This window comes from Myotis daubentonii, chromosome 1 (genome assembly GCF_963259705.1).
Source record: "Myotis daubentonii chromosome 1, mMyoDau2.1, whole genome shotgun sequence".
Taxonomy (NCBI): domain Eukaryota; kingdom Metazoa; phylum Chordata; class Mammalia; order Chiroptera; family Vespertilionidae; genus Myotis; species Myotis daubentonii.
In genome coordinates, this window is record NC_081840.1 from 30,320,499 (window position 1) to 30,346,336 (window position 25,838).

A 25,838-nucleotide genomic window follows, 5' to 3' on the forward strand; every position below is an offset into this window, starting at 1 on the left:
CTTATGCTGTGGAACGCTTTTTAAAAGGTAGCAATTTAATCGTTAGCCAGCTAATCTCACACTTGTGATTTATGACCACAGGTGCTGTGTGCTCAAGTGAAATGCAGCCCACAAATATAAACATATAAAGTTGGGTAGATTTTCTGTAATTATCCCATCTGAGTCACTTAGTATTGAACCCCACGTTAGGGATGGGGAGAAAAGAATCCATGCATGCTGAAGTTACCGTAATGAAACGTGCCTTTGTGCTGGGGAACACTAAACCTTAGGACAGTGTCAAGCGGATTAGGTTTAACAAACCTCTGGGGCTGCACTGAGTTTCGTGTAGAAAGGCTCCCTGGGGTGAGGTTTACCCTGAGACTTGCTGTGCGTAATTAGGCTTCAAAACGCAAACACCACTTCCTTTCCAACTCGGACGCCAGAGTCCCTCCTTACGGGCAGAAAAGGTCTCAGGGTGGTCACCTCCTTTGGTGAGAGCGGTGAATTATTTTAAAGAATTAAAAGACTCTGAAGATACTTGGTAAAAGGTACCTTTCCCTCCATATCTCTTCAACGATCCCTTTCTGTGAGCTGCTTGTGACCTGCCGCGTCCTGGGGGTGTCTGATCCACAGAAGCGGCCTCCATGGAAGTCGGAGCTTCCTCGGTTTCCCCAGAGGTCTGTTCTGGGAGGAGAGAGGGACTGAGGGTGCTGCTGAGTCAGTGTCTCCCAAGGGGCAGGTTAGGAGTGGTTAACGAGGAACTGGTTCAGAAACTTCTAACCACCCTCTTTTTTTTAAAATTGAAAAAGAGACAGCGGTAGTGGGACTGGATGCAAAGCAGGTGGCTCTGCCTATGTTTGCTAAACACTATTTGTTCGCTTTGGAGAGAGCTGGGAGTAGAAAAATCTGGGTGAAATTATCCTTCCCTGCAGCTCTACAGGGTCACCCACCGAGTAACTGCCTCATATAAAGGTGTAGGTCTCTAGATCTCATATTATTCTGTACAACGTTAAGTAGAATATAAAGCTTATCTCAGAACTAAATAGTTTAAGAATAATTTTTGTTCTCTGGAAGATTACACACACTATTTAGCTGCTTTGTAACATAATCCAGCACAACAAATGTATGGCTATTTTTTGTTTTAATGAGAAACATTGTACATACAACAAACAGCTTCAGGTACCTGTAACAACCCCCCGGTAGCCAAACAGTTAAAACCTGAAGCAGCACTTTGAATGTGAAAAGTCTTATAAAATTAACTTATAAAAACGCCCCTATCAAGTATGTATTTTGGCATTTACTGTACATTAGTCCAAAGCTAAAATCTGATTTTCTTAAAAAAATCAAAGTTTACATTCATACAGATTCAGCATTGTTAAAAAATATGCACAACACATCCATGCAATATAATCTCTTTAAAAATTTAACGCAATATAAAAGAGCAGACCTAAGTACTGAACAGAACATTTTGGTTTATAACCTGTAGCTCAGAATTGTTAGCTGATTGGAGTAAAATTTAATTCTAAACATTTAAAATACGATTGTTTTGTTCCATCAGCCAAGGGTGCACGTGAGTTTCCGAACCATTCCTAAGGCAGAATCCGCTTGCTTGTTTCTAGAATATATACGATGTGATGAACACTACTGTTCACCTGACCAGATTAGCTACATTTTAAGCATGTTTACGAATAAGTCAGAATTCACAAAGTGCTTGGCTCCTGAGGAAACTGCAGTTTCCAGAGATCCCCAAACCAGTCCTCTGGCTGCGCCGGAGGGAGGTGTCCGCAGCAGGTCCCTGGGTGGTGCTGCCGCCCCGTCACTCACAGGTGGGTCTGGGGCCGCGAGTTGGGCTCCCGAGGACACAGGCTGAGCCTCTAGGTGGGGGGTGGCCCGTTGGTGTACCGCAGCATGGGGTAAAAGGACCTGGCGAAGTTGTTGGCCTGCGTGCAGCTGTAGTCCTCCTCGGAGGAGGGCAGCAGGCAGGCCAGGAGCAGCAGCAGCAGGAGCAGCAGCTGCAGGGGCAGTGCCGCCCGGAGCACCCGGGACAGGAAGGAGCGCTGCGGCCGCGAGCGGCCTGGGTCAGCAGGGCCCGGCACCCTGGCAACAGAGAAGGTGGGGGCTCAGCAGGAGGCCCGGAGGCAGAACCCACTCCCGCTTCCTGACCGCCTGCTCATGTAAGTGAGACGCCCAGGACTGAGATGAAAATGGGACCAACGGCTGGGGTGCAGGTTTGGGACAGAAGCCTCGCCCTTTCCAGATGAAAGGAAACCGGGTTTTTACAAAGACCTCGATCGTGGCCTTGGTGAGTGGGTGGACAGGGGCACTCAGGGCTGTTACCTGCTGTCCGTCCTGTTCTTGCCTTTGGTAGTTCTCTCTGCTCCGGTCTCCTGGATGAAAACAATCCAGTTAGTGACCTGAGTATAATTCTTAGTTCTGTCGGTGAGGAAACACCCTCCCTTAGGTGGGCTTCCTGACAAGTGCTGGCGACTAGAGAACACGTTTGATACGAAGCTCTGTGCGGTGATAGCGGGGTTTGTCGATCTGTTGTTACTGGAGACCGGGAAGCCTCCAGTTAGAGGGCTCCCCTCTTTCCCAACCTGCTACCGTCCCAGAGAGGAACCTGGAGGAAGCCTTTCCCCACCGCGCCGCGGGCTGGAGCAGTCTATGGCGCCATGCGCTCTCTCTGGGGGCCCGTTCCTGTCCTCTCGGTGGCTTTGGAAGCTAATCAGTGCGGTTCTCACAGCGGGAGGGCTCTCACCTTTGCCGGGGAAGCTGGCATGCACACTGCTGGAGGCTGGTCTCCAGCATCCACGTCATCCAGGCCGGGCAGAGACGGGTCTGGGATCTGCAACCCAAACCCCACGAGTCCATTCAGCTCAGGGAGACAGGTTCTGAAGTCTCCACAGCACAAAAACGTGCTTCGTGCAGAGTCTTCGTCATACCACCTCCCCGCCCCCAGCTCAGATCTTCCCGGAAGAGGGGCTTTTTCAGACAAAAGGGAATGTATGTAAACAAGGCCAACTTCCTGCATTAAAAACCCACAGCACATGTGGGGGGAGGCTGAGGTCAGCAGGAGCAAGAGGGACAGAAGGAGCTGGCGGTGAGCTTGCGCCAGTGCTGCCGGGACCACGTGCCCGCGAGACCACGTGGTCCTGCTGCACAGGAGGACATGTGGACTCTGGAATGGAGGGGCCACGGTGTGGGTGTTCGTTTGTTCTGAGTTGGAACACATTTTAAAGGCCAGAAAGCAGACAAATGAGAAAGTGGCCAGAGGAGAGTGAGCAGGACAGAGAAGAGGACTTGAAAGTGTGACACGTGGGAAAAGTGAAGGCTCGCGTCTTCAACGTGAAGGCAAGGCAGAAATGGTAGAAGCATTGGAATTGATCTGATTAGCCCAGCCCTGCTGAGAGGGAGGCACTCTTGTTACATCCCTCTTACGCTACAAACGATGAGACAGCTTAAAGGGCGTGTGTAATGTTCTAAGGCCACACGGCTAGAGAGGGGTATGACTCGACGCCACTCCACGGCGAGCTTGCGGCCTTCCTGCTTGCATCTGTGATGACATCTTTGTATCTGAAAGCCACCCGGGGACTCACCTGGCTTCCCTGCAAGGACATTAAGTCATGGGACACTTGCTCCAGTAACCGTCTGAGTTTCTTCTCAATGACGTGCACCTTCTCTTCGGCCTCAATGTAGTCTTCTCCGTGCCCCTTAACGAGAAGGCTGTCTGAAATCTCTTGTAGGGAGTTCACCTGAGGTTGACGTTCCATTAGCTCCTTTTCCAGTTGCTAAGGACAGACAAGTGTGAAACAGTGTTTATGCCAAGGAGAGCTAGTGCGGCAGGAGCAGGTGCTCGTTCATCAGGGATGAGCGCTGGCTGGTGCTCCCCTCCAGAACCTTCCGCTCCTCCCACCTGTGTCCGCCAGCCCAGCATCCCTTGGACAGCAAGCTGGCTACACCCTGCCCCTTTTTATTCCTTCTCATTCTGGAGACAACTGTGTTGCTGGGGGAGTCAGAGGAAGAAGTGAGGGGAGACAAGGCCCTTATCGACTAACGGCAGGAGGGCCAGGGAAAGTCTAACGAATTGAGAAAAGGCAGCGTCAGCGCACTATTTAGAAATATGGAGGCAGCCGGCAAATCTGCTTGTATTGTTGAGGCTGGTTATGGGGCTCTCTCGCTGCCCAATGTGGTAGCCACTAGACAACATGTGGCTGTTTAAGTTTAAATTAATTAAAATGAAAAGTTAATTTCCAGTCCCACCAGCCACATTTCAGGGGCTCGGTAGCCGTCACACCGGGCAGAGAGCAGACAGAACATTCTGTCACAGGAAGTTCTGTGGGACACAGCGATCCTGCAGGGCGTGGCTTCACAGAGCTTTTAGCACAACGGTGTTTTTTAAACAATGACCAGCGTTGTGCTTAAATGTTAAATGTTTAAAATTAAACCGCATGTAAGTATGTGGATAAAGATGTCCACTTGAGTGCAAATGAGGTCTCATGTTAACACGTTAGTGAGATAAATACATGGAAACACAAGTGACCTCCGAGAAGGAAGACTTTTCTGTAGTGGATAAAGGAAGCTCACACAGGTGGACCACCTGCATCCGATTTCCCCCCAAATGAGCCATATTCACACGGAAGAAAAGTGCTTCAGTGGCCTTAAGTGTCTCAGGATATTGCTAAACTCCCTTGTCCTCAATTCCTGAGCCTTGAAGACTCCCTGCTCTGGGCCCTGCTCTTCACCCCTGAAGGGCATCCTGCTTCAGAACACAGAGGGACGCTCAGACACCCACTGGCACTGCTGTTCCCAGAAACTAGGTGAGGCTACCTAAGGAGGACTCCTGACAGGCCAGGAGGTGCAGAGCCGCTCAGGAGACTTACCAGGAGTTCCTCCCGGCACCCCAGGAGAGCCTGGGGGTTTGCCTTTGGGTCAGTGACATGAGCCTGCTGCCTCCGGCTCTCGGCACTCGCCAGCCACAGGAGCAGATTCTGACTCAACTGGTGGAAGTCCTTAAAAAACAACACACACCACAGCGTTGGCCATTCGTAAAACGAACTCTAGTCCACGGGAGTCATCTGCTCTTCTCGTCCTAGCCAGTGGATAAGAGGCCCCAAAACAAGGAAAGGGGGAAGGAGAGACCACTGGGCACAGCGCCAGGAGGCAGGATGAAATCTGCCAAGTGAAAGGGGCTGACGCAAAGGCGGGGCTTCAGAAGGCCCCACCTGCTATGACGGGAAGACCACACAAATGTGCTGGGTTGAGTGGCCAAAGTCCATGTAGTTACACAGAAATGCTATTCCTTGGGATGAATGGTTACCCCTGATGTATAATAACCCAAGGACAGGGCTGCATGTGGGCTTATTGGTGGCTCGTGCTCCCTATGATGGGGTGAGAGGTAACCTGGGCTGAGCATTTAATATGTGTCGGGTGCTGGGCTAAGACTACAAGCATACTGTCCTAAAATGAATCCTGTGATGGAGGCACTAAAATTATTCCCATCTATCTATCTATCTATCTATATATAAAAGGCTAATATGCAAAGTGTCCTCTCGGGAGTTCGATGTGCACTGACCACCAGGGGGTGGCACGGAATGAAGGGAGGTCCCAACTAGCAGCCAGCAGCTGGGGAAGGAAGGCCCCAGCCAGCACCTGGAAGGCCCTGATCGGCCCTGATTACCGGCCAGGCCTAGGGACCCTACCTGTGCACAAATTTTGTGCACTGGGCCTCTAGTTTTTCAGATAAGAAAACTGAGGTCCAGAAGATGCAATGATTTGCCCAAAATTATATAGCTACTAAGGCTGTGGAGCAGGTTAAACGGCTCCTTGTTCCAGGGCCAGGAGCCTTCCTGACAAAAGGACAGAGACGGGGCAACGTTGGAGTGGCATTTCTGACCCCTGGAATGCTTGCTGAAATCCTCACACTATGCGTGGCCTGGGCAACAGAGCAGGAGACCCTCTTCAGAATCAAATGGTAAAGCACATGCTTCCTAACACAAGACACATTTGGCTGTGCCAGCGCAGCCTGACGATGATAAAAATATCCGCCCCTCCCACCCACGTGGGCCTGGCTGGGCCCGGGACTGGGCCTTCGGCGCCAGCTGTGGCGGCGTACCTGGCACTGCATGAGCGACTGCCGCAAGCCCTCTCTCCAGCTCTCCGCCGCAGCCCGCGCCGCGTCCCAGTGCAGCCGCAGCTGGCCCACGCTCTCATGGAGCTCTTTGGACTCGCTGCTCCCGGTCTGCAGGAACTCCTTGCTGCTCACGTTGAGAGAGACCACCAAAGCCTTGTAGGTGTCCAAGGCGTTTAATATCTCCTGCCGCAGAAGGAAAGGCTGGGTGAGGCGCTCTGAAGAGAGGGTGGGGGTTCACTTAGAACCTCCGTGGGAACAGATCTTCCAAACGCGTCCCCAAGCCGAGGCCACAGAAGCAGGGCGACCTCGCCTATGACTGGCTGGGAAGCGTCAGGTGAAGAAGCTGCCTTACAAGGTCAGTGCACTTGGCCGCTGGGCAGAGAGCAGAGGCCCGTCTGCTGGCTGGCCAGCTCAGCCGGGCCCGCTGAGCTCTGGCTGGCTTAACACTTCTGGATCAGATTAAAAAAGTCTTCCAGATAAAGTACACGTGGTTACACAGAAGTGCTATTCCTTAGGGTGAATGGTTACCCCTGATATATCCATGCACAAGTGAAACAACAGTACAAACACGAAGGCTGCCTGCCCCCTGTCCTGGGTCCTCTTAGAAGCACGGGCTCATGCCCCTCCCTGGTCCCTGGCCGGGCATTCCAGTGCGGTGAAGACTGACTGTGGCTGACAGCTCCTAACTGTGTAGCAGAGGAGCCAGATCAGGCCGCCGAATCCAGCAGCAGGTGAGCTGGTCACTCCCCCTCTCCCCACTGGACTGCACACAGGCTGGAAGGGTGTTCTAAGCTGCCCCTCAATGGCCACTAGCACCTCTGCAAGAGCCGGCAGGTGCCTCTGAAATCAGACTTCCCAGCACTGGGCATCTGAGCAACACCTGCCCAGCACTGCACTGGGCTTTGGGTCCATCTGTAGATGCTCTTCTGAATGAAAACGAAGATCTGCATCCATGTCCCTGCCAGCTGCAGATGTGAAATGGAAGAGAGGGACGGCCACCCCCCCCCCCCCCCCCCCCCCCGCCACACACACACACACAGGCTTGGTCTGCTCGGTCAGCACAGCCAGCACCTGCAGGCGCACTCTGCATCCCTCCGCTCCACCCTCCGCCTCACCTTTAGTCTCTTCACCCTGAGTCCCAGTTCCTGGGCGTCAGAGGGAGGCTTGGCCGTCTTTAATGTTTCCAGCTCTGCTTCGGTGTTTTTCAGCCAGGTGATGGTGTCGCTGACATCAGCGTTCAGCTGTTGCAAGTCTTGTTTCATTAGGAGTTTCTTCCGAAGTTCCTGTGCTTGAATCAGCTCCCAGCTGTCAAAGGCACCTGGAATAAAAAGCAGGCGCTCTGCCTACAGAATTCTCTGCCTCCAAGTAAGTGAGGGTCAGAGTGATAAGACCTGGAGGGGATGCTCTTTGCTGAGGCTCAGCACGGGCGAGTCCTTCGTTTCCCTGGAGTGTGGGCGGGCACGATCCCCGGGCTCTGGCAAAGGCCACAGCCACCACACTCCCACTGAGGCTGGGTGAGGTCACCACTCTCCTGAGGCTGGGTGAGGCCACCACTCTCCTGAGGCTGGGTGAGGCCACCACACTCCCCCCGAGGCTGGGGGAGGCCACCACTCTCCCACTGAGACTGGGGGAGGCAGCTCGCTGGGTAGGAGACCCCGCGTGTGGCCAGCATGTGGTCTGGTCCCAAGTTCAGCATTTCAGTTCGTGCTATAGCTGCGGCCCTTTCTCCTTTGGTCTGTGGCGGTCAGGTCAGGGCTACCAGCTTGACTTTAGACTCAGTTGAGTAATTATTTTTATAATCATTGAACTGGTCTCATGGGGAGACACCTGACAGACCGCTTCGAAAATAATCTTCCTGTGTCTGCTCCTCACATACAACTGAAGTCACTAAAACATACACTTCATCACCGAGGCTCACTTTGTATTTAAAGGTTAGTTTTGAATAGTCTAGGAATGTGTTCATAAATACAAGTCAGCTAATTCTAAAATAATTTGGCAGCTGTCGGGGAAGGTAGCAGTTTTGCTGAGTTACATAGCTGGGCAATTCCTAATTAATATTCTGTCGAGCCATGACTGAAATCCCCGACTAACCCCCAATACAGACTCGAACCCTCTTCACCCCACCTGCTTTAACGGTACCTGACTGCTGCCCGGTGAGGGGGGCCAGCCCCTCGTCCTCCTGCTGGGGGCTGCCATTCAAGACGCTTGGGCCTTCCTTGCCACCATCGGTTCCTGGAGACAACAGCAGCTTTACCTAGAAGGAGCCAACTTTATGTTATCATCTATCCATTTCAGGCTGAGGAGTATCTTGGTTCATGTTAACAGGTACGAGATGAGGACCTGGGAGCCCTTTCCTTCCAGGGGGAACCTCCCGGAAATACAGCGCTTCGGGTGTGGGCAGGTAGCACTGATGAGCAAGCCCAGCTGCCGGCCCCGGGAGGGGGAAGCCGTGGTGAGTCCACACTGGGAATAAAGTGACCGAGCTGACGTGTGGCTACCTCCCACTCTCCAAAGGAACCATGCGGAGAGTTACAACCACCGTTGAGCTTAGCAGCTTTTTGTCTATACAGACGTTTAGTTCTCCCTCCCAGTCACTCTGGAGAGCGGGTGGCATTCCTGTCCCCAGGAATCGGAACCACACGGAGGATGAACCTGCCCCGGCTGCTCATTACCCAGCATTTATTCTTCGCTGCTCTTCTGTCATCACGGAGCTGACTGGTCTGTTATCTCAGGCCTTTCCAAAAATAAACATAGCCTTTTTAGAAAAGCCACGGTTTCTTTGGATTGTTTCCATCTGGCCTGCTTGCGTGGAATGAAAAAAATAGCTAAAAAACCTTCCGATTTCTGGTGACATCCTGGTTTCAGACACCAAAAAAAGCGGTTGAAACCGGCCAGGCGAGGGAGGGACATGAGCATAGTCACCGGAACTATGGGTGTAAAGCAAAGGTGAGGTGCTGGGGTCTCCCCCTCGGACTGCAGAGAGGCAGGCTACAAGTGACAACTGCTCGCTCAGCAAGAGTTCCCGAATCTGGCCTGGGCAGCCACTATCGAATGACTCCGGTCTGACCACGTGCAGCCAAAAATCTCCTCCAATTATCGAGCTCTCTTCACTCCTAGACACACAGGGCACGCCGAGGACTCCTCCCGTGAGGCTGACACTGCTGCTGGTTTTTCTAAGGGACCACACTGAACATGCAACTCACTCATCGCTAACTCTCTGCACTGAGAATGATCTGGGGCCAAATTAGATCCTAGGCAGGCTGTCCCCCAACAGCTGCGTAGGCGGAAGGGTGCCAAGGCTATGTTCCCAGAGGGAAATGTAAGAAGGAACAGCACCGTTATAGATAACAATAATGGCGCATACACACAGTAGTATACAGCAGCAGTAGTAATGACGGCGCCCACCCCTGAGGGCCTTCGTCATAACTGTGCCCACCCATCCTGACGACAGTTATGGAAGGCACGTTTGCCGCAGGTGAGGAGGGTCCTGGAGGCAGGACAAGGGCTACGGATCCAGAGCAATTCACTGGCAGGGCCAGGAATCAAACCCACGTCTACAGGCCAAATCATATGGGTGGAAAGTCATAATTTCTGAACAGGGTGTGCCCTGTGGTCAAAGGGAACCTAACCAAGGTCTGGGAGCTCAGGTGCCACTCAGGGAGGCCCGCCCTTCGCTTCTCCATCATTTACATGGATGACCGACTCAACGGTAATAACCACTGTTACATCATGTCCATACACACACAGGGAAATCCATTCCTGAGGGCCCCTCACGGCACATTCCTGACAGCCCTTCCTGAATTGGCCAGAAACCTATTTTTAACTCAGGTCAGTTTCGCCAGGGTTCTAATGAAGTGTGGACAGCTTGGCAGAGACACTGTCACCGGGAAAACCAACTCAAAATGTTCCTGGGAGCGAGCACACATAGTAGGCACCAAAGTCCCTCTCCTGGAAAATTTTAACTATTTACTCCTGCACTTGGGTGAGATAAGCCAGTCAGAGATAGACAAGTACCTTATGATTTCACTTATATGTAGACTCTAATGACCAAAGGAAACGAATAAAATAGAAACAGACCCTCAGATAGAGAACAATAAGATAGAGAATAGACTGACAGCTGTCAGAAGGGACGGGGTTGGGGGGCAGGGTGAAAAAGGTGAAGGGATTGAGCAAAACCAATGAGAAAGAAGGGTGTGAGAGGGTAGAAGAGAGTAAAGGGGGGATGGATGGTGATGGAAGGAGACTTGACTTGGGGTGGTGAATGCACAATACAACGTAGAGATGATGTAGGAGAGAACTGTACAGCTGAAACATAATTTTGTTAACTGATGTCATCCAATGAATTCAATAAAAAAATTAAAAAAAACGACTTACGTAAGCTGGTTTATAAGGGGTGCTGGAATCTGAGGGGATGGGTTGTACATTCCTATCACCTCCCATCTGTTTGTAGCGGTGCTTGGGACAGGAAGGACTGTCAGGAACGTGCCATGAGTGGGCCTCAGAAATGGATTTGCCTGAAACAAAAAATAGCAAGTGACAGTCCATTCTCTCCAACCAAAGGATTCACGTTTATTACACAAAAAGGTCACGGCAACATGGCATCAGGTTACGGTGGAACATGAGTTCTGCAGCTTTCCTTGCAAAGCATGCACGTTTGCAAAATGTCAGTATGTCCCAGAAGGGAATGAAATGAGTCATGCAGCTGAGCAACACTGGGCCTTCGCTAGATGGGTTCACCATGGAGCACAACGAACATATGATTTGCTGCGGGATGAGTGGTGTTTTGGAGCCGGGTCTCATGGTGGGGACACTGGCAGCGAGCGGGTCTGGGGCCACGAGGACTGGAGACCTTTCAGGAGGGGGTGGGGGGTGGACGGGACCAGAGGGCCACTTGTGGCTGTGTCCAGTACTGCAGGTGGGGCAGGGCAGGGAATGAAGATGAGAGCTGCAAGTAGAGGAAAGGAAGGTTTCTTCTGCAACCAGTGCAACAGCACCTCTACCCTCACCTACACTCACCCACCCTCTTCCCAGGAAATCACCGTAAGCAAGGAAATAGTTCCAAACCAAGCCACCATGAAGAAAGCTTGGCCCATGCCAAGGGACTTGAGTTAGACGGCAGGAAGATAAACACTTAAGAAGGCACCACGAAGAATTCCCTTCTGCGCAGGCCTGAGGGGGAGAGGGATGGCGGCGAGACTGCTCTGGTCTGGGTGGGGATTTGGGAGGAGCGCGCAGGTATGTGTGAGTATGGCAGTGTGAATACACCATGAACGAGGCCATGGTGTCCACGAAGGCAGAGGTCAGACATGACGTGGGAGCGAGGTTTAGGATGCAGTGTGCGCCGAGGGTGCTGCCATGTTGAGACACATGCACGGGCAGGGGCCTACCAGAAGACGCTTTCAAAGTTTTTGTGGTCATTTTAAGATATGCCTCAGGATTTTCAGGGATTTCTACATCTGAAAAAGAATAATGTCAATTTCCTCACTGCAGGAATGCCCCAGTATCAAATTAAAACAGTAGAAACATTGTCAGCTGGAAGGAGGAAGGTAACTACCCTTTACCTGTTTTATTAGAAAGCTTTAAAAAAACCCAGGAGGATTTTTTCAGCCAACTCCCAACCGTCCAAAGCAGTGGTGGGGGAGGGGCGGTGCACAGAAAGAATGAAAACTCTCAATCTATGGGCACTCTGAAAAACTGGCCAGAAAAGTTCCCTGATGAGCCAGGGCCATCCGTGAATAGCCTCAGTGGCCCAAAGTGAATTCCCGTTTTTTTTTCCCCCTCTGATCCCCTCTACCATAGAAGTGAGCCAACTCTCAGGTGAGTCGGAAGTGGGCAGGACAGAACGCAGGAAGCCACAGGAAGTCTGGGCCAGCCATAGCTGGACTCCTGATCATTGAGAGCTGGCCGTGTTGTGAGGAGCTAAAAACATAGCCACGTGGTCAATTTCTAGGTCTCTGGACACCCAGGCCTCTTACCTGACAGTGCACTGTAGTATGGGCCCTCCTCGTCGTCTTCGTGAGAGGAGGAGCCCCCCACGTCACCTGTGTGATCCCACTCCAGAGGGATGGAGTCCACGCTGACAGGGGTCTCGCAGCCAGACCGCTCGGGCCCCGGGCCGGGGGGCACCAGATGACAAAGGGCCTGAGGAGACGAGGGCTCCTCCATCTCCCTCCTCTTACGCCAGGCGTCGGTCTGGATCTCTCTGGGGTCTTCCATGTCCGTTTCATTCTCAGAGGCCTCCTTTTCATCTTCCAAGCCCTAAAACGGGAGTATCCAGTTTTAAGAATTAACCAAACCATAGGCGACTCTGGTTCTGAGGCGCGCTGGGAGTTGGCCGGCCCAGCAGTTCCCGAAAATGGCCATCAGTTCCCAGGCCCTGTTCCTGGTTACTCCAATTTAGACTCTACGTCTAGTGTGGGACCTACAATTGGTATTTGCCAAAACTCCATTTTCTTTCCTAGGAAAAATCTTAAATTTGATAATCTACACTCAGCAACTTTATCTAAAAAAAGAAAGGGAGGCCAAAGTTTCCTTGATGGTTTATATGGCAGGTTCCTCCAAAAATCAGAAAATTAAAAAGTAAATTTTTTAAGGCAATTCGTGTTCTGAATAAGATTCACATGTTCAAGGACCACATGTACCGGGTTCTTTCTTTTTATCCCCAATCTTACTGTTCAGAATACAGAATCGTATTCTCCCTGTGTTATCATGACTCCAAGAAAAATGACTATCAATTGCTACCTTTAAAAATGAGAGTAATGAAATGATTTATATAGTGCACCAAATATCCTAGCTACTTAGGCAATAAAAAAACTGTCCTGAAAAATAAAAGAGAGAATAATGTAGGTTATTTTTGAGGCTATGTGTGATGAAGAAATTAGGTTTGAAGTTGGGCAGTTGACGACACAAAAAAGAAAAGATGGCCAATTGCGTTGGTCGAAGGTCATCATCAAAGCTGTAGGCACACAAAGGCAGTGGACTCTGGGTAATGGCCCGACGCCACCTGAATTTCCCCAAAGGCCCCTCTGTCTAGGGAATCATCACAGCTGCTTTCAAAAGCTGGCGCTTTCGGCATTTCAACGGTGAGAGCGAAGCACCAGAAAGGCATAGATATTAAGAGCTCCCAGACATTAACACAGCGGAAAAGGCCAGTACAACCCCCCGTTAGCACTGTAAGCAAAACCAGAACAGTTATAAAGATATCCCAGGAGGACTGACACGGGCCAGAAACCGCGTACCCAGGAGCACATGGGAAAGTGCGAAGGGGCAGGACTTGGCAGACGTGCTACTCTTTCCACTGGGAGATGGGAGCCTCTAGGTAACTGTGCCTCCATATTAATAAGAGTGGAAATAAATTTTTCCACGACAAGTCTGGTCAAACCCCAAGTCCGAGTGGCCCAGAAGCCCCTGTGGGTGCTCCCCTCTTACCGGGGCGTGGGAGGTCAGCCGCCGGTGGAAGCGGGCGACCCTGCCGAACACTTCCTGGCAGTATCGGTGCAGCTCCTCCAGCTCGTCCTCGATCAGCACGGCATCCAGGGGCTCGCTCTTCTGAATCAGCTGCTCCCCGAAAACGATGAGCTGGTCAATCTTGTTGGTGTTTAATGTAATTTCCTGTTGGAAACCCTGTGAGGAACATGAGAAAGAATTTCAAAGAAAGGGATTTCTCTGAGGATTCAGACAATGTCTGTTTCTTATAACAAGCCACAGAAAAGTCATCAAAATGTCATGACTGTTTTGTGCCTTCACCTAGTATTCTAGCTTCATCCGTGTTTTTTTTTTTTTCTTAGCTTCATCCGTTTTTAACAAGGTGACATTTAATAATTTACAACAACCGTACATATTTTTCCCTCCTCCTTCTGGGCACTGACTTTTCCAATTAAAATGATTCTAAAAGTTTGACATGGATGGCCGGTCATGCACTATCGTTGAGTGTGGTCTTAGCTCAACCCTGAGAGCAGTAATTTTCGGTGGAAAAAGAATATTTCCTGTAGCCAGCCACCAATGAGCATTTGCCTCAGCGGACACAGTAAGAATGACCATTAGTGCCATTCTACCAGGGACGGAAATGTCCATCCTCAACTTCTTGTGAAACCTAGCCCAGGAGGGAGTGATGTGAGGTTCAAGTGTGATACAGATTATTGGTAACAGTGGGAGAGGAGACGGTATGTGTTCTGGGCCGCTCCCTGATACAGCTGTTCCCATTATACTGCACATCTGGAGAAACAGCATCTCGTGCCTTCTGTTTGGAGCCTAAAGAGTGTTCTCTCCCTGGATGATTATAAAAGACGAAGAGAAAAAGGGGCCTCACTCCACTCATCCCTGGGCTGCAGGGAACAGTATCCTTGCTGGTGAGCACCCCGCTGGCAGGTGGAGGCAGCCCGGCAGCTTAACCAGCTCTGGAGTCTGCCCCCAGACTTGGCCGCTCGCCATTGCGCAGGCAGCTGCGTTCCTTTACGAGGCGCCAAGGAAGGAAGGCTTACGTTGAGCTGGCGCATCTTGTCGTCGGCGTCGCTCTCGGAGAAGTGCTCCACGTTGGTCAGCTGCAGGTCCATCTCTGTCAGCCACACCAGGATGCTCTCCCTCGTGCCCTCAAATTCTTCCCTCTGGTTGGTGAAATGCTGCAAAAGGGGAAGAAAGTCACATTTATGCTGACGGCACATGAGAATGGAGGCCCACAGCAAGGCTCTAGCTGAAGGGAGAGGGTGCCTGAACTCAGAAGCCTGTCTCCAGGGACCTGGGGCCCACAGGGCACTCAGGCCAGTGCGACATCAACCAAGCCCCCAACGTCTCCGAGTCTCGGCATCTTCCCTGGCAAGCGAGGTATGGGAATGCTGGCTGTAATCTCTGAGGTCCTGTCAGCGTTTAAAACTCTCTGATTCTCGAGTCTAGGTCAGGGATTTTTCCAACCTGTCCTCTGAGCAACCCCCTCAAAATCCAAGCCTGGCACCGGGCCCGTTTTTACCCATCAGCAGACTGTGGAAGCTTGTTGCTTGACAGAGGATTTAGTAGCTTAAGATGGAAAATTACTGCTCTCAGGGTTGAGCTGAGACCAGCCCCGTGTGCCTTCCCTGATGTAATTCTGGATGCGTTTCCATCACCTCCAATGAGGGATGCCTTTCAGGTTACCATGTCATAGACCAATTCCCAGACCAGCATTGCATTCAGCACCAAATGAGGTTTAGATTGTCACAGTCAAGTCAGCAGGAGATAAAATTAATGCAAGGGGGTTCTCTGAAAAGCTAGCCTGAGAGTGTTAAAAGAAAACCAAAAGCCCAGATTTTCATTTCTTTAGAATGGTGTCAAGAGTGCTCCGCCCTGAGAAAGAAGCAGGAATTAAAATGACGCCTGCAGACACGGCACACACAGGTCCTGCCAGTTTACACCCGATGCACAAAGGCTGACATAGCACGTTTTCTAAATTATAGAAATCTAAGGTGAATGTTTTCATTAAAAAAAAAAAAATCAAACGCAATGTCTGAGGTTGGGCAGTGTGCCCTGGAATTCAGAGAATTTCTGTCCCAGGTGCGCAGTGCAGAGGGGATTGCCATGTCCCTCAGGGTGCCAGAACCATCGGGACACAAAGGCGGGCTGAGGTCCAGCCCCAGTGACAGCAGTGCCCACACCACGCAGCCTGTGAGCTAGTGTGACCGTCAGGGGTCAGAGATGGCGAAGAGAGAGAGATGTGTGTAACACAGATCACATAAATAAGCTCTGCCCAAGAGGCCATTCCTTTAAAAAAGTACAAAAAGCTGGCAGGGGAGAGGAAAAGGAAGATGGCATCGTAGGTAACTCCTGTACTTGCTGCCTCCCACAACCACATCAAAATTACAACTAAAATACAGAACAACCATCATCCAGAACCACTGGAGAGCTGGCTGAATAGAAGTCCTACAGCTAGAGAAGTAAAGACGAAAGGACACCGAGACAGGAAGGAGGTGTGGAACAGGCTGATCTGGCACCCACGTGGGCTGCTTTTTTAATGGGGAGGGAGATCATCTTTGTGGAGGCCACCCGGAGGAGCAAATGGTCCCAGCCCCATCCCAGGGTCCCAGAGCTGGGAAAAGAAGTCCTTATAAAAACCAGTGCAGATTGGGGCTCAGTGATACAGAGGCTGCAGGAGACCCAGTTGTTCCTCTTAAAAGGTTGGCACCACAAACTGAACATACAAGGTCCTGCTTCCTCTGAGCTCCAGCATCAGGGTGAGGCTTTGGGGAACACAGACTCATATCAGGAGGAACTGGATTGTCTGGCATTGGGGCAGGAATTCGGGGGTGGCTTTCTCCCAGATGGATTCCTATGCTGGGATATTCCCGGTTGCATGGCTGACTGGCAGCCATTTCTGTTTGCTCTGCCCTGGTGATTCCCTAAGACCCTGCCTCATCCAATTACAACCCCACCCAAGCTGTGTGCAATGGCTTTTGCATATGAATGGCCTGGTCTTGCTCAGGCTAAAATCTCTCAAATAAGCTGCAGGTGGGTCAGAAAGCCCCAAACCTATCAAGACCCAGTACCAGCACCAGTCTGCCTTGCTTCATAGCTGGGCCACATCTGGGCACTTCCAAACCCAATACAAAGAGGAAGAATCTGCAGATCTCTCTGTAGCACCTGCTGGGTGGCCCCAGGCAGTGGCTGACTTTGCATCTCCCTGGAGACCCACGAGCCAGTGTACCTAGTGGTCAGTGTCAGACCATACCAGATTATAACTCTACATATCCATAAGCGACACACTCAAAGGGCAGACTCAGTGAGCACCAAAGCCCCACTGAAGCAAGTCCTGCTCCATAGGTGTGTCTCCTGCACAGCAGCTCTCCCACTGTAGTTGTAGCTAGTCCCCACAGCCAATTGGCCTGGAGGCCAATTTCTCTCAGTGACACCAACAGCAATCAAGTCTCAACTACAACAAGACTGTGCTTACAGCCCACAGAGGGATACATCTAGAGTGCCCAGCTCAGGTGACTGGGGAGGCTGAGCCACTGGGCCGTATAGGACACTTACTACACAAGGCCACTCTATCAACTCAAGGAGACTTAGCAGCTCTACCCAATACACAGAAACAAACACAGGGAAGCAGCCAAAATGTGGAGACAAAGAAACATGTCACAAATGAAAGAAATGGAAGAAAGCAAACTACTGGATAGAGAGTTCAAGAGCATGGTTCTAAGGTTACTCAAGAATCTTCTAGAAACCCCCCCCCCCCCAAAATGGAAAAGGATCAGTCAGAAATTAAGCATACACTGACTGAAATAAAGAATAATATGTAGGGATTCAACAGTAGAGTAGAGCATTCTGAGAATCAAATCAACGATTTGAAATATGAGGAAGCAAAAAACACCCAACCAAAAGAGTAAAAAGAAAAAAGAATCCAAAAATATGTAGATAGTGTAACAACTTCAAGCATTACAATATTTGCATTATGAGGGTGCCAGAAGAATAGAGAGAGCAAGATATTAAAAACCTATTTTAAGAAATAATGACAGAAAATGTCTCCTACCGGTGAAAGAAATAAACGTACAAGTCCAGGAAGCACAGAGAGTTCCAAACAAGAAGAATCCAAAGAGGACCACACCAAGACACATCACAATTAAAATGCCATGGGCTAAAGACAAAGAGAATCTTAAAAGCAGCAAGAGAAAGCAGTTAGTTACTTACAAGGGAATGTCCATATGACTGTCAGCTGATTTCTCAACAGGAACTATGCAGGCCAGAAGAAAGTGGCAAGAAATATTCAAAGTGATGAATAGCAAGGACCTACAACCAAGATTATTCTACCCAGCAAAGCTATCATTTAGAATTGAAGGTCAGATAAAGAGCTTCACAGACAAGAAAAAGTTTGGTTCTTCACCACCAAACCAGTATTATATGAATGAAGGGTATTCATTAAGAAGAGGAAGAAGAAAAAGAAAAAAAAATATGAACAACACAATGGCAACAAATACGTACCTATCAACAACTGAATCTAAAAATCAAAATAAACGAATAAGAAATCTAATGAACAGAATAAACTGGTGAATAAAATAGAATCAGAGGCATGGAAATGGAACAGATTGACGATTATCAGAGGGAAGGAGGTGGGGGAGGCAAGAAGAGATTAACCAAAGATCTTATATGCATATATGCATTACCTATGGACACAGACAATAGGGTGGCGAAGGCCTGGGGTGGGGTGGGAACCGGGAGGAGGAGGGCAATGGGGAGAACAAAAGAGAGACACCTGTAATAATCTCAACAATTAAGATTAAAAAATAGAGAAAAAAAGGAAATAGAATGAAATATAATACTTGATATTAAAAATAAAGAGGTAAAATTATTTTTATAGATAAAAGGTTGGCAGGTTTGGCTTGAACGAAAGGGAAGGATGTCAGACAGCTGAGGCCTGTGGCAAGCCTGCTGCCGCGTGCTGCCCCTCCCTGGCACCCCCGGGCTGAGCAGTTACTCTGAGCCTCCGCAGGACGGCCGTGACCCGCCTCTGGAGCCCGTCCCAGCGCTGGTTGCCCTCGTGGACCATCTGCTTCAGCCGGCTGGCCGTGTCGGTGCGGTTCTCGCGGGCCAGCCGCCGGTACTGCTTGTTGACCAGCTCCAGCTGCGTGAGCCTCTCGTGCACCTGCCGCTGGAAGGCCTGCGGCACACAGAGCGGCGTCAGGGCCAGCGGCTCACCCCCACACTAAATGGCGGGGGTGGGGGGTGGGGGCTCGCCCTGCCTGTTCCCCCGCCCCTAGCTAAAGGACAGGCATTTGGGCCTGCCCCGTGCGGCTGGTGGCAGGCTGTGCCGGGCCCCTGGGCAGCGGTGGGGCCCCAGGACAGGGCTGGAGAGGGTCTTACCTCAAACTTCTTCAGCTCTTCTTTGGCGACTGTGTAGAGCACCTCTGAGGAGTTTGGGGAGGCCGCCGTCCTCTCGGCGGACGTGAGCCAGTCTTCAAAGCGGGAGTAATCATCTAGAAACTTCTGCCACAGGCGCCAGGTCTCCTCGATTCTGACAGCAAGGAGGCAACTTAGTGCAAGCCGCCCATTTCGCCGTACATTCTCTCTGGACTGGTCCCACCCCTCCCAGCACCGGCCCTCCTAGGGGCAGAGACGCGGCTACGCCTTCCAGGAGGTATCCAGGCCCATTGCTCTGGGTCAGGACTCCTTCCTCCCGGCAGTGCGAGCCCCTCAGAAGCTGACAACAGGGACAGGGCTGCACGCGGGGGACAGCCAGCCACGTCACACCCGTGGCACCGAGAGCTGGGAGAGGCGTGACCCCATTACGTTCTCCCTGAATTTCTCTAATAAGCACTTACACCTACTGAGCCTTCTCTGCCAACAGCCTCTGCAGGGAACGGAACACAGCTGCTTATTCAGGTCAGGAGGGTGCACCGACTTCGGCTAAAATCCACCGCCCCCCCCAAACCTTTAGGGGCAGCTCAGTGCTCACTTCATCCGCCGCTCCATCGACATGGTGCATATGTTCCGCCAGCGCCTGTCCAGGCTCCTGGTGGTCTGCTGGATGGAGTCGCACTCCGTCTCGTTGGCACAGGCATCCGAGTCGTGCAGCAGGACATCACAGATGTTGAACACAGACTCCACCCCCGCACTGTGCTGCTCAATGTCTCGCTGCAGGTCCTACGATTACAGGAGAGCAAGAAGCACCTTGAGAGGGTGGAGGTGGGAGGGTCGGCATCAAAGGGTCCCCGCTCCTCCCCACCTCCCAGCCCAGGGGGCACAGCCCTGGGCGCATTTCCACCTTGGAAGCAGCAACACAGGCTGGGTCTCTCATCTTTGCACAACCCTCATGCTGTAGCCTCTGACACAAAACCCAAGCACTGGCAACACTGGGATGGATCTGTTGAATGGACTATGTGAGGGGCGGGGGGAGAGCAGGGGACCCTGCCCTGAGAGCCCGCCACCCCACAGACTTTGGGGAGGCATGGGGTCTACTCCAGACCACCGACTCCAAGGGCCTCAAATGGAGACTTGGCTTTGGGGAGGCCTTCCACAGAAAACCGAGTCTTTCAGCAGTACCGAACACGTTAGCAACATAAACTCTTCACCTTGTATGGTCACAGAGTTCTTAAGACTTTTGTTATCTCCTCACACGCCAGGCTGTGCATGCAGCATATGGTGCCACAGCCCCAGGGGAGGACTCGGGGGTAGAGAGCCCCCCCACCCACTGATGGGGTCCAGCCAAACTCAGGGAGGGGACAGGGTCTCGAGTCGGGTCCTGGTGATAGTGATGCATTTCCCTAATTTGGGAGGAACGTTCATGAAGAGAAAATACATGATTGTAGGAAAAAATAGGAACCCTGTTTAAGAATAAACATGGCCCTGGCCGGGTGGCTCAGTTGGTTGGAGTGTTGTCATGTACACCAAAAGGTTGCAGGTCCAATTCCTGGTCAGGGCACGTACCCAGGTTGTGGGTTCAAGCCCCAGTTGGGGGGTAAATGGAAGGCAACTGATCAATGTTCTCTCTCTCTCTCTCTCCCCTCTCCCCCTTCCTTCCTCTCTAAAGTAAACAACAACAACAACCAAATTCTATAAAAAAAGAAAAAGAATGAACATGGTATTTTCAGGTATTACTCAGAATATTTCCCTCTGCACAGCATGGGGGTGGGGGGGGGCGGAGAGGGGCGGGAGAAGGAGCTGTTGGTTTTGCGATTCTGGGCGAGCTAGGCTTCTGAGATCCAAAATCTGTGATGGGTGACGTTGGACACACACTAACTTAGTATTCCAATTACATGGCGAAATAGCAGAAACAAAGTTAAATACGCCGCTCCTAAGGGTACGAAAGTTCCCTGGGTTCAACAAAGCTCAGTTTACGGGAGGGATTGCTCCATCAACAGTGTGGCCTCTGTCCGCAGGGCGGCAGCGGGTGTCCACGCCAGGCTGCCTCACTGCGTCTAATTTTGGAGTTACTACTGTTGTGTTCACAGGTAGGACTAAGGTTTTCTTTTCTTCTAATAAATGCACACGTTGGGGCATTCTGTGTTCACGTGGACATGAAAGAATAAAATGGCAACTCAAATACATTTTAAATCGAGCAGGTCTCAACACGGGTCCTCACTGATGAAAAATGAGCCCCTCAAGTCTAGTCAGACAGAAGAAAGTGTTCTCCGCCGCCGGCCGGTGTGCTGTGGCGAGGGCAGGGCGGCGGCGGAGTCTCCCCGGGTCGGTGCGAGGACCCGTCACACGACGAGGGTGACACGGAGTCTTACTGGTTCAGACCCACACGGAGGAAAATCCCTTTTAACTGTGTTGAAATAATAAATAAGGAATCCTAACACCGGAGCTCAATGAGGAACACCGACAGTAATCCTACCGCGGGCACCCACGCGGGCACCGTTTGCACAGTAAGATTTACAAAACTGCGCCAATGTAATCTGAAGAGCTGGACCTAAGAAACAGCACAGAACCATGTGGAAGACTTTGCCAACAGCTCTGGAAAGGGCTCCTGCTGGGTTTGTGTTTCTGCTTCAGAGCAGGTGACAGAGCACTGAAGCTGGGGGCTGGGGGCAGGGAGGGGAGATGGGGGACAGGGAGGGGAGATGGGGACGGGGAGGGGAGATGGGGGCAGGGAGGGGAGATGGGGGCAGGGAGGGGAGGTGGGGACAGGGAGGGGAGGTGGGGGCAGGGAGGGGAGGTGGGGACAGGGAGGGGAGATGGGGGACAGGGAGGGGAGATGGGGATCAGGGAGGGGAGATGGGGGCAGGGAGGGGAGATGGGGGACAGGGAGGGGAGGTGGGGATCAGGGAGGGGAGATGGGGCAGGGAGGGGAGGTGGGGGACAGGGAGGGGAGGTGGGGGACAGGGAGGGGAGATGGGGGGCAGGGAGGGGAGATGGGGGGCAGGGAAGGGAGATGGGGACAGGGAGGGGAGATGGGGGCAGGGAGGGGAGGTGGGGACAGGGAGGGGAGGTGGGGGCAGGGAGGGGAGGTGGGGGACAGGGAGGGGAGATGGGGGACAGGGAGGGGAGGTGGGGGCAGGGAGGGGAGGTGGGGGACAGGGAGGGGAGATGGGGGACAGGGAGGGGAGATGGGGGGCAGGGAGGGGAGATGGGGGGCAGGGAAGGGAGATGGGGGGGCATGAAACTAGAGCCGGGCAATGCAGCCAGGAAGAGTGAGCACACAAAAGGGACTGGAACAATAAGATAAGGGGGAGAGAAGAAAGCCAGGCTGAGCAGCCAGAAAATCCCAAGGGTGGGGTGCCTGTGGTGGTCTCAGAAGGTCTCGCTGGGAGCAGTGGGGGTGGCGGACAAGTCCATCAGGGTGGTCTTGGGGAGTGCGGTGGTTTAGGGGGTGGGCATGAAGCTGAGTTGGCCACTGGGGAGGAAGCTGTTGGTAATTACGGAATGGCGGGGCCAACAGTTCCCCCCAAGCCACCATCTGGCACCCCATGGGAATCAGGGAACCAAAGAAAGGGGGAGTGATGCTGATGGCTCAATACAAGTGGGTCTTCATTTAAGGTGTCAAAGGTCGCACCTTCTCTACATTTGAAGACCACACAACCCAGGCCACCTAAAGTGATTCTACCCACAAGAGGAGGAACAGAAGGGACTCTTATAAGGCCCGACCCTGCCACACCAGAGCCCCGGGGGCATCCCAATGAGAATTCAAGGACGTCATGTCCCTTGACCACTGTGGGCTGCGGGCTTGATCCCAAGTGTTCAGGTGTGGGAAGAGCTCAGGAGATTTAGCTTCTCCGGAGTCGGGCATGCTTCGTTAGGGCTCCGTTGGCCTCACCCCCGCGGGACCCCCTGCTTCATTCAGGTTTTAGTTCTCAAAGCAATTAAGCAATTTATTACATTTAATTAGTGACAGAAACATAAGTACGGTTTTTAGGAATGGCCCATACATAATTTGTGTGTGTGACACATTTGTAGTGTTTTTGATGGAGCATTTAAGGCCTGGTCTTAGAAGAATAAACATATGGTAAATTAAAACACACACAAAAATACTGAGTTTCCTCAGGACATCTGTGGTAGATGGAATATCCTCCCACCTCCATCCCCTTATCCCCAGAACCTGGGACTATGTTAGTGTCCATGGCAATGGAGAGTTAAGGTTGCTATTCAACTGACCTTAATACAGGAAGATGATCCTAAATTATCTGGGTGGGCCCAAGGGTCCTTAAAAGTGGAAGAGGGAGGTAAAGAGTCAGGGGGAAAAGTGACGACGAAGAAAGGCAAAATGCTGGCGCTGAAGGAGGAGGAAGGGGCCGTGAGCCCAGAGATGCGGGAGAGCTCTGGGAACTGGAAAGGGCAAGGTAACGATGAGAGCAGATTCGAGTCTGAGAACCCGATGACAGCCACATTGCTTATCTGGTCAAAACAGAATCTGCTCACGGGTCTGAGAAGAACAGAGGCAAAGGAAAGCTACTGAAATCCATCTATACAATAGAGGAATATGCAAATTAGCCGGGAATGCTGTAATGTCACGACCCAACAGCAGGGACCTGAGGCTGCATGGCGCCTGGCAGGGCCGGGGGACCTCAGGCTGAGCCCCTTGTCCGAGGGGGCATGATGGGGGACCTCAGGCCACGGCCCCTGTCCCGGTGCTGGGCTGGGGGACTTGAGGCTGTGTCCCCCACCTGGAGGGGTTTGATGGGGGTAAGGCCGGCCAGGTCTGAGTCTCACCCAATGGGGGTGGGGCTGGCCGGGTCTGGGTCTCCTGTGTTTTTGAAGCACATGCGGGTGGTGGGCTGGGAATTGAGTCTAGGTCCCGCTGCATGCCCCAGACTCTGACAGGAGAAAGATTTTCATATACATTTTACTAATTTTCTTTCATCTCTGACACTTCTCTTATAGAGAAAGGGCAAATAGCAATATTAAAATATTTCCTCTAATTAATTCCCTTTTAATGTGCACGAATTTTGTGCACCAGGCCACTAGTAATAATATAAACAATGATTTTACCAATAAAGACAAGCTCAGGGATAGCAATGAGAAAGCAGGTGAAAGTGAGCCCGTGGAGGGCAGGAAAGTGGATTTGATGAGTCAGTGATCTTAAGAGCACCCTACGCTAGTGTGATTTAGGACTCAGTGGTTTCAAGGGAATTTCCAGGGTTGGCTCCGAGGGTATGTAAGAGATGACAGGAAGGCAGGGAGCACTGCAGGGTGGCTCCCTGAGCTACTGGTCCAGGCTTGCTCCTTATTACACCTTATCTGTTTTATTTACTTTTTTAAAAACTCCATCAGATACCGAGTATTATTCCATGAAAACCTTCCTTGGTGAGAAAAATGGCTTTTCTTTCAATTTGTTGCCTTCCAAAACTATACAGGGGTGGGCCAAAGCAGGTTTACAGTTGTAAAACAAATAATACAATAACTAATAAATAATAATACAAGAATAAACTCTGTGTTTCGCATTCTCACAACTGTAAACCTACATTTGCCCAACCCTATGTTAACAAAAACAAAACAAAGATCAAAGTTAAAAAAAACACCACAAAATAAAAAACCCGTTGGCCGCTAAGATGAAGGTCAGCACCTTAAACATTATTCCAAGTATTTCACAGAGAGCTATGTGAATGGCGGTGGAGCGGTGGGCACTGGAGCGGGAGGCCTCCACGTCCAAGAACATGGACAGGCGGTCGGCTTTCCCTGGAAAAACCAACCAGCGTCATGAAACGTGACCGTGCGAGCACACAGCCAAGAGGAGGCAGGTGTGAGCGGGCAGGCGGCAGGCCCACCCACCCCCTCGCAAAGGCCCACGCCTCACGGCCCACCTGCTGCTCGGCGAGCCGCTTCTGTATCTCCTGGTCGTCACAGACGTCATAGACCACGGGCTTCGAGAGCTCAGACTCAATGCGAGCCAGCCAGGTGCGCAGGTTGCTCATGTTCTTGTCTAACTGCTGAATAAAAGCAAACGTCTCCTTCAGCTTCTTCACCCTAAACACGTGCAGGAAAGAGAAAAAGGAGGTGGAACACAAAAGTGCAACACGCAGTGGTGAGAAGGCTCCAATGGGTGTTGGGGGTGAAATAAACTGACGAACGGAGGGGGTGGCGGGAGGGGGGAGAAGGGGTCAATGGGGGGAAAGGGAGACATCTGTAATGCTTTAAACAGCAAAGATAAATGGGGGGAAAAACACACAACCTATACTGGTCATTGATTTTATAGCGAGAACAACTCTCACCAGATAGGAGCTTTCACAGAGTCTGTGACACTTTACAAAATTGCTGTTGCTGTTGATTTTCAAGTGGACTCAGAGTTAATCCTCCCAAACAAAGATGAAGTCCTATCTTTCCCAGAGTGGGGTTCTCGGGGCCCAGCCCATCTTTCTCTCTAGGTTACATGGCCTCACCTGACCTCCCCCCGCTCTGTCTTGCGCACCCCGAGACTGCAGCAGCCAGTGAATAAAAGCACCCTGACGGGTTGAAGAGCCACACGCCTGGTTCACTCGGTGGTATCTGACCCATGATGCCTCTCCTGGGACTCCCCTCTTGAGCAAGCACAGAACATGTACCAACCCCCGCTACGTCTGAGGGGCGGGCGCTTACACTTTCGAGCACAGCTCTAATCTCATCCACCTCCCCAATCCGCTTGACTCCAGGGGGAATGACAGCTGCTGAGGGAAAACAGTCTCCATACAGATCCTGAAATAAAATGTTTCCATAGACCACCTTCACGAAAGTCCTAAAGTAGAGGGAGGGAGGGCTTTTTCTGGAGATCTGTGGGATTTTTAGTGAAATTCAGAAACTTGAAGTAATGGCTGCAATGGGAATTCCCCACTTAGCAACACTGTGTTTCGAGGGGCTGTCA

At 51.5% G+C, this 25,838-nt stretch overlaps 1 protein-coding gene across 9 annotated transcripts in view; it reads right to left on the minus strand.

Moving 5' to 3' along the window:
• Positions 1-1,103: 1,103 nt before the first annotated feature.
• The window catches only part of SYNE2 (spectrin repeat containing nuclear envelope protein 2), a 316,273-nt gene continuing 291,538 nt past the window's right edge, over positions 1,104-25,838 (minus strand). For 7 of the 9 annotated variants that reach the window (XM_059693959.1, XM_059693921.1, XM_059693929.1 and 4 more), the window contains 17 exons: positions 24,805-24,967; positions 19,521-19,708; positions 18,929-19,079; positions 18,543-18,725; positions 14,590-14,727; positions 13,538-13,732; positions 12,085-12,367; positions 11,497-11,565; positions 10,484-10,623; positions 8,249-8,363; positions 7,225-7,427; positions 6,092-6,292; positions 4,860-4,988; positions 3,576-3,767; positions 2,738-2,824; positions 2,317-2,366; positions 1,104-2,076 (listed from right to left, as the gene is read on the minus strand). In XM_059693959.1, coding sequence (XP_059549942.1) covers positions 1,854-2,076; positions 2,317-2,366; positions 2,738-2,824; positions 3,576-3,767; positions 4,860-4,988; positions 6,092-6,292; positions 7,225-7,427; positions 8,249-8,363; positions 10,484-10,623; positions 11,497-11,565; positions 12,085-12,367; positions 13,538-13,732; positions 14,590-14,727; positions 18,543-18,725; positions 18,929-19,079; positions 19,521-19,708; positions 24,805-24,967 — 2,710 coding nt within the window. In that variant the 3' untranslated portion in view covers positions 1,104-1,853. The remainder of the gene's footprint in view (positions 2,077-2,316; positions 2,367-2,737; positions 2,825-3,575; positions 3,768-4,859; positions 4,989-6,091; positions 6,293-7,224; positions 7,428-8,248; positions 8,364-10,483; positions 10,624-11,496; positions 11,566-12,084; positions 12,368-13,537; positions 13,733-14,589; positions 14,728-18,542; positions 18,726-18,928; positions 19,080-19,520; positions 19,709-24,804; positions 24,968-25,838) is intronic. The other 2 variants (XM_059693914.1, XM_059693948.1) reach the window with 2 other exon arrangements.